This window comes from Carcharhinus amblyrhynchos, chromosome 2 (assembly GCF_965287045.1).
Source record: "Carcharhinus amblyrhynchos chromosome 2, sCarAmb.v2.hapA, whole genome shotgun sequence".
Classification (NCBI taxonomy): Eukaryota; Metazoa; Chordata; class Chondrichthyes; order Carcharhiniformes; family Carcharhinidae; genus Carcharhinus; species Carcharhinus amblyrhynchos.
Window position 1 is genome coordinate 53,938,065 of NC_137325.1, and position 8,810 is coordinate 53,946,874.

The 8,810-nt window shown below is 41.2% G+C and overlaps 1 protein-coding gene across 2 annotated transcripts; it reads left to right on the top strand.

Moving 5' to 3' along the window:
* Positions 1–4,888: 4,888 nt before the first annotated feature.
* Positions 4,889–8,563, top strand: LOC145360767 (homeobox even-skipped homolog protein 1-like). Of its 2 annotated transcripts, none has more exons than XM_080216187.1 (3): positions 4,889–5,294; positions 6,382–6,614; positions 8,030–8,563. In XM_080216187.1, the coding sequence occupies exons 1-3, from the start codon at positions 4,889–4,891 to the stop codon at positions 8,561–8,563; spliced, it is 1,173 nt and encodes a 390-aa protein (XP_080072313.1). The 2 variants fall into 2 exon arrangements, with proteins under 2 accessions (XP_080072313.1, XP_080072322.1); XM_080216196.1 differs by having other exon boundaries at positions 4,889–5,288.
* The last annotated feature ends 247 nt before the right edge of the window (positions 8,564–8,810 follow it).

The following is an 8,810-nucleotide window of genomic DNA, read 5'->3' on the forward strand; positions in this document are numbered from 1 at the left end:
CTGATACTATTCCCAATATAACTCAAACACAATTTTAAGCCAGATGTGAAAATGCTCATGTGGTTTACTTGACTTTAAACCGTCGCTGCAAAGTCCTTTTGCTTTAGTGTTTTGAGAAAAAATGTGCATGACTACATTATCAAAAGGATAATGAGGTCCTGGCTGGAAGCTGTGCTCTGTGTGTGTTTGTTCATGTGGGAAATCTGCATATGTATATGAACATACATCTGCAGGACTTTCACCTGATGGAAAAAGTAGCATTCACAATTTGGCACTTAGCATATTCTGGAGTTACTGACCTCAAACTGGTGATGCAATACATCAACAGCCAAAGAGTACACGCAGGTATAAGTTCCCTCCACTCAATGTTTTTAAGTTTTATGTAAGTGCTGCATACAAAGTATTAAAACTGTTATTAAATGTATGCAGCACAGAAACAGGATATGCTGGCATTATGATCCACATGATCTTCCTCCTACGATTCTTCATCTAGCCCCATCAACATATCCTCCTATTCCTTTCTTCCTCATAGGCTTAACTAACGGTCCCTTAATTGCATTTATGCTACTTGCATCAACTATTCTTGTGGTAGCAGAAACCATATACTAACCACTCTTTGGGTAAAAGATGTTTCTTCTGAATTCTCTACTGGATTTATTAGTCTAGCTTATATTTACAGCTGCAAGTTCTGTTCTTGCCCACAAGTGAAAATATCCTTTTAACATCTACCTTATCAAAGGCTACAACAATCTTAAAGACCGCTGTCATGTCACCCCTCAATCTTTTCCATTAAGAGAAAAGAGCCTCATTCTGTTCAATATTTGCAGATAGGTCCAGCCTCTCAGTTCTGGTATCAAACTGCTAAATCATTTCTCATTGTCTCCAGTGCTTATATTTCTATTATTTTGTAACATGGAGCCAAGAACTGTTCACAGTCCTCCAAGTATGGTCTAAAGAATGTTCTATGCAAGTTAAACATAATTTCTCTGATTTTTAATGCTACCCATTTGGAAATTAATTTTTGTTTGCATTATTCAGTGGTTTTAATAACCTTTGACATTTCTTTTGCTTATCTGTACCCCTCGATTTATCTGTTTCTCCTGCCCACTTAGGTCAGTTATTTTCCAAGGGATATTTATATTGAAATCCATTGTCCAATTACAAAGATACTTTCAAGATTGTTAATATCTTCCTGCATTTTGTCACAGACCTTCAAACCTGTACACCCCCAATTCGAGGCCATCCACAAATTTACAAAATATGCTTCTGATTCCTGAATCCAAATTGTTTATGTAAATAGTGGGTACCAGTGGTCTCAGCACTGATTCTTATGATATGCCACTTCTAACCATTTGCCAATCTGAATAATTACTTTGAACTCCTGCTCTGTTTTTTCTGTTGCAGTCAGTGTGTTTTCTATGGTTATCCTAGTGGAGTGCATTCCATGTAGCATTTTCTAATAGGCAAACCTAATATTGAAAAATAGCATTAAGAAACAAATAACATATTTATATTGTGCTTTTCACCACCTGAGGACATCCCAAAATGCATTACAATCAAGGAAATGCAATGGAGAACGATCCCTCCCCATCTTTCTCAATTTGTCTGCAGCTTTTGATTGCACCATCCCTCCTACAATGCCTTTCCATTATTGTCTAATAACTGTGTGTGGTGGGGTTGGGGAGGTGGTTCAGCACTCACCCTGTCCCACTCTTATCCATAGCCAAAGAACCTCCTGTGGTGGCTGCACCTCCTCTCCTGCATGGTTACTTCTGGTGTCCTGCAACAACTTATTCATGGCTCTTTCCTACATTGTTTAAACTATGCGCTGCCCTTCAGTGACATGTCAAAAAAACATGTTCACAAGTGCTCTGACAATGCTCAGCTCTCCACCTCACCAGCACCTCTCAACACCTCCACTTGTTGTTAAATTCTCAGACTGCTGGTCAACCAGTACTGGGTGAACAGAAATTTCTTCCAACGAAATACTGGGAATGTCAAAACCACTGTCCACATTTGCCGCTAGAAATTTCATCCCTCTCTCTGCAGCAATATAAAGCTGACAACACTATTTGCCACCTTGTTGTCATATTTGACCCTGAAATGTGCTTCCAATTAATTACTCCAACCTGATCTGCCCCTTCCTCAGCTTAACTGCAGTTGAAATCCTCATTCATGTCTTTTCCACCTCCAGACTTAAATATTTCAACATACCCCAGCTGGAATCTCACATTTTATCCTCCATAAGAATGGAGTCATCCAAAAGTCTGCTGCTTTAATTTTCACTAGATCCAATTCACCCTGACCCCTGTGGTCACTGGCTTACAACAACTTCTAGTAAAACAACACCTCGATTTAAAATTCTCATCCTTGTTTGAAAATTATTCTCTGTCTGTACCTGTCCCCATCTCTGTAATCTCCTCCAGCCCCAAAACCTTCTGGGACATATGCACACCTCCTGTTCCTGAGCATCCTCAATTTTAGTCACTCCATCTGCCTTCAGCTGCCTGGGTACCAAACTCTGGCATTCTGGCCCCATACCTTCTGCCTCTCGAACTCACTTTTCTCCTTTAGGTTACTGTGAAAATACTGTGAAAATTTTCCAGGCAAATTGACAAAATCTTGTACAAAGAACTAAAGCATATCCTTTAAGATGTCCTTTAAGATATTCTTTAATTCTTCGAGCAAGTTTTTGTCCATTTACCTGGACAATTTTCACAGTATTTTCACAGTAACTTCATTGCAGTATCAATGTAGGCCTATTTGTGACACTAGCAAATAAACTTTCAAACAATGCTTTATGTAACTTTGTGTGGTATTTTGTTTCATAATGCCTGTGTGACGCCTCTTGGAGCATTTTGCTACATTAAAGGTGCCATCTAAAATCAAGTTGCTATGTTTTAAAGTTTGACTACTTTTTCCAAGTAGGATAATGTAGCTGCTAATTTGCAGACAGCAAGCTCCCACAAGCAGCAGTGAGATAATGAAAAAATAATTATGTTTTATTAGTGATACAGGAGCATCTAATTTCTCAAAACATTTAAGGTCATAGGAGCACTTTTGAATTCCTGGCTTGAATATGTGTTTTGGTGTGACTCGGTCAACCAAGGACATATAATAATAGTTTAATTTTCCCGTCATAATAAACCAGTTTATCATTCCTTGAAGCAATAGGACGAGAAAAGCCTTGTTGGCGTTTAGTTGTTTTATGCTATGATTGACGCTTCTACACTGCCCCCCCTTAGATGGCGTTCATACGCCAATTGGCCTGTAGTGACCTGTCTTGGAATAGTGTTCTGTTCCTTCATTCTCCAACAAATATTGTGACATTTTAACACGTGTTTCGCATCTCCACCGCCCCCCCCCCCTTCCCCCCCTCCCCCAATAACGCACAATGCATAAACGAAGTTATCAATCGATTTGGACAAAACTTAACCTACACATTTCTATTTCGAGCGCTTCCAGTTGAAATCGCTCAGAAGGCCGTTAAGATGACCTGTTAGTTTAACTTAATATTCTCATATATTGAAGCTCGCTCTCCCCATTTCACCTCGTTGGACTAGTTACTAAATCTCAGGAAGAAGCAGCATCCGGTAAATGTGTGTTATATAATAACAAATCATGCGCACTGTCCAAGAAAGCATTTTGCGGAACATTTTATTTGATAATACAGGAAGCATTACACTAATGTTATCACACATACGAGCTGACAGCTCAGGAAGGAAGGAAACAATAGGTTTAACACAGGAACATCATTTCGAAATGTCCTTAACAAAAATTCCGACTGGGTTGAAAAATCGACAGATGATTTAAAACATTAACGATATGGAAGACGCGGTGCCCTATTACAATTCAAATCATTCATTTAAATACTCACCTACCCAATATGTATAGGCTGCACAGGCTGATTGTAGATTTTTTTTATGTGGAACGTAAACAACCTTTAAACAAACTTCGTGTTTCGGGTAGATTTCACCTGATTAAAATAAGCAGCATCGCAATCGTTCCTTCAGCTCCTATGTTTCTGTATGCAAGCAGAGAGAATGCACCCCCACAAAAAGCTCTAGTTAGTGTGAGTGTTAGTTCGTTCTCCAGCACTGATACTTCAGTGTAATATTGCACTGGAAGAAACCAATAAAAGAAATCTTTCTGGGGAATGGATTGCACAAACATACATCTCAATATAACAAATATCAAGAAACTCTTATTATGATGAAAGTGTTTGGTCCCCAATATATTAAGGGACATGAATAATAATAACTGGCACTTCTGTTTCCTTTCTCGTAGAAAAGATGTTCTAAAGAGCTTTCCGGAGGAGTGGGGAAAGCGATGCTAGCAGCATGTACCAACATTTTGAATGATTCCGCTTACACGGTGAAAGAATTGTGCGCAGCGACTCGATGTATAATGTATTCGCATTTCACGATGCAATGGAATAGCAAAGAAAAGTTGACGGCGTTCTGTGTCTCCATCTCCCTTGAGATGTTGCAATGTTGTGGACTCTCTCATTTGTGGGAGCTGTTCAATACGTTTCGCACTTCCTCTCTCTCTCTACATACGTGTATACAGCAGCGACAAGCTGAAGCTCCTTTCATCTTCACTGTGGCAGGCGTTATCTACTTGTAAACCGCTTACAATCAGTTTGTTGGCGTCACCCGGGCATTGCAATGACGATTACAACACAAGAATGACAGATTAGAAAGAGCAGGGCAATGGTGATCCTCTCCAGACCCTCAGTGCTTCCGAGAGGAGTGCTCGCATCAGAAGGTCAATTACATCTCGTTTTTTTCCTCTCCCCCCTCCTCCCCGCCCCCCCGTGTTTCCTTGAACTGTGTCCTCTTGCTTGTGTTGCTCTGCTGCCTCTGATTTGATCTCAGATCTGTACACAATGGAATCAAGAAAGGAGATGTTGCTGATGATGGAGCGAGGTCAGCATGGCAGTCTTGTTGGCAGGAGGGTGTCGAATTTGTCAGGACCAGCTGGAAGCCCAGTAAGCGAGTCCCATGAAAATGGGGTCCAAAGGAATTGTTTGAGCCCTGGCTCGGCGCCGGTGACACTGGAGAGTGGGGACGAGGAGAGTGATGCCAGGGCCGATGGTAGCACTCAGATGAGATCCGGCTCAAGACTCCTTGGCCCGGACAAGTCATCATCAGATGGTCGCTCGGCGAAAAGTAAATGCCTCTCTGTCCAAAACAGTCCGGAAACGGAGTCAGATTATTATGATGAGATAGATGTCAGTTGTACAACAGACGGTGTGCCGGGAAACCAAGATTACCACGGAAACAAAGGTACTGGTACATTTCCTTTGCAATAGAGATTTACTTTATATACATACTACAAAGTTTTTCTTAAAGTAACCTAGCACATGCAGTAATTATTGCTAAATGTGTATATTAGGAAAATAGACAACCACACATGCCTTATTTATCTGATGTGTGTTCTTGACCTATGTTAAAACGTAATGTTTTCGAAGGATAAATTATTGGTTTAGTTTAGTTTAAATTGTACAATTAAAATGTACACGTCATTTAATGAAGTGCTTTCATTATTTGCAATTTCACAATTAAAAACCAATTGAATTGAGTTTTGGTGGAAATATGAAAAAGGAATTGTAAAACGTATGATCAAGAGGGAAAAGAAACTGGAACAAGCAATCGCGTTGCGATTTTATTTGGTTTCTTGATGGATTACGGAAACTGGTTTAAAGACCGTAAAGTGATTATTGAATCCCAGGTTCAGAGAAGTTAACACCTTTGAGGCTTCAGATTGTCACTTTCGGTGAGTCTTCTCGGCGCCAACTCGGAAATAAGTGTCTATAGATGAGTTTCAACAAGAGCCGGTGCATATGAAAGCATCCCAGTTAGCAAGCAGCCGGTATCCACTTTATAGTCACATGCAAGCCAGGAGGGGCACAGAGAAAAACAGAGAAAAGGGAGTCCATTTCAAATGAGCTCAGGAATTATCTTCACATTTAGTGGAGGCAGTTTGTCCCACCGTAAATCCAGGAGTTAGTTGGCTGTGTGAGAAGGCGGCTGTTCCTTCAATGGGTACAACCAAAAAAGGTCAACCAAATCACAAAGGGCGTCTCATCATTCAGATGAGTCTGGTAAACAGTCTATAGGTATGATTGATATGTAGATTGGCGGCATCTGTTATATTTTAAACTGCAAGTTTAGCTTCTGACTGCAACTTCCTGGAAGCTTCAGAATTTTAGTTCAAAAATATATTTATCGAGTTGTAACAGCTACATTAAACATCAAAATGTGAAATCATTGGGAGGAGATAGGTCTTTGTCTCGAGTTTCCTGTCTTTTTGCGCTGAACTTACATTGCATTGGGTGGCTTCACTTGGTAACACTTTTAGATCTGATTGTCGTTTCAGGACACTCTGCCGACCCGATGGGCAGCAACGGCGGGGGAGAGCTTCCCAAAGTAACCGGCTCTCAGAGTCTGATGGGCGGTGGTGGAGCCGATCAGATGCGCCGGTACCGAACAGCTTTCACCAGAGAACAGATCGCCAGGCTGGAGAAGGAATTCTACCGGGAAAACTACGTCTCCAGGCCCAGGAGATGCGAGTTGGCAGCGGCTTTAAATTTACCAGAAACCACTATCAAGGTGAACGGGAGGCGGAATAGAATAAAATTCCTAGACTGATAGTGATAGTAAGCAGTAAGATCAGAAGGCACAGGAAAATAATGCAATTGGCAGTTGTTGCAAACGATTTGGTCCTTATCGGACAATAAATGACAAATGTGGGAGAAAGCCCACAAATGTGGCATATGTTTAATCGCTGTATCAATAGCAAAGTAAACCATGGTTAACTAAGAAAATGATCTTATATATGGTACCCTCATAAATATTATTGAAACATTAGACATCAGATAGTTGATAATTCGATATTACTGAGCATAAATTAATTTATGTTAGGACAGATTGTACAAAGGCAGCAACAAAATGAAATACAGAACAACAGACACGGTGCATCCATGATATGGAACGAAATGTTGTGAAATGTAAGGATTGAGTTAGCTTGCTCCTTTATCTGCATCACAATCCGAGCTACGGGGATCTTAAAGCAGGGGTTTTATGTGGCAAATATGAACAACTTTACAATATTTGAATCTGTGACATGAAGGAGGACATTTTCATACAGGTAAAAACTCCCTGAATATTCAGGGCGATGGCAACAGTCCCATCTTCATCGATATTAAAAAGACACTCTTGTTCATTGTTGCTATTTTTCTCCTGTTATTTCGTGTACTCCCCTATCTCCCAAAACTAATGCCACTGAAAAAAGGTATAATCTTGGCGAGTCTTATTTTTACCACGCGCGGTGTATCCTGGCAAATGGTGGGCAATGGGAATTGCGGTGGCCTGATTGTAACCCAACGGCGCTGAATAGGTTAATTCTAATGTGTGGAGGATCACTACAGCTTTTGCTACGCCGAACATGTTAATTTCTCTTTTAGATGTAAGTGCTTATATAATATATATGCACATATGTACGTTATATGCACTGCGTGTCTAAAGGTGAAGCTTGATTTTCATTTTGTTGGCACCGTTCGCCTTGCTTTTACTTTGTGTTGATTTGCTCGGAGCGGAGATTTTACAAACTGATTTAAGGGCTACAAGATTTAAATGTCAGTACAGTATGCCAGGGGGAAAAAAATGGTCCAGTAAAAGCTCGGCCGTAAATTTTCAGGGCAGAAGGCCCAATGTCACAGTGAAACGATCTCTGGGCGATCATCTTATGCTTTACTTCGCTCGCAATAAATGGCCTTGTTATTTATGAAACAGCATGTTCCATATAGTCGCATCAAGCACGCAATCATGCTTTGATTCTCAAAATTAATTTACTATTGAAGATGCTGAAAAATAAACGTTATTTGCCCCAGTGTAATCAGATAGGAAATTCTGAATTTATCGTGGCGATAGAAAATATGTTGTCTTGGTGCACTTTTCAAGCCAAGTCCTGTGTTAGCAGTAGTAATATAATTATTTTTTAAAATCTTTGATTTTTTTTTCTTAAGGTGTGGTTCCAAAATCGTAGAATGAAGGACAAGAGACAGCGCTTGGCCATGACTTGGCCTCATCCCGCCGATCCGACTTTCTATACTTACATGATGAGCCACGCAGCGGCCGCTGGGAACCTGCCCTATCCCTTTCCATCCCATGTACCTCTCCACTATTACCCTCACATGGGCATGTCTGCAGCGTCAGCCTCCGCCACCAGTCCCTTCAGCACCCCTCTGAGACCCCTGGACACATTTAGAGTTCTTTCCCATCCTTACCCGCGACCAGAATTGCTGTGTGCATTCAGGCACCCCTCCCTGTATCCTTCCACTACCAACCATGGGATTGGCAGCGCAGCCAGCAGCCCCTGCTCATGCTTAACGTGCCACAGCAGCCAATCGAACGGGGTGGTACAGAGAGCTGCAGGGACAGACTTCACATGTGCTTCAACCTCCAGAACTGACACATTCCTCACCTTCACACCTTCAGTGTTGAGCAAGGCTGCTGCAGTATCCCTGGACCAGAGGGAAGAAGTTCCTTTAACGAGATAAGGCAACAGCCTGCAGCATGCATCAACATCTACCTTCCCAATGTGCACACGTCTCTTTTCCTAAAAGAAAAAGGGTTGAACACTAGCGGAAATGTTGACCCTCTGGATGCTCACCTGACTTCAAAAGCACCATTACATTTCTGCAGGACAACATCTCACCCTTTTAACCCATAGAGTGGATTATAATAATTCTTTCCTTCGGTCTCTGCCAAATATGTCCTATGCTGATGAGAGTATTCTAGTCGTGT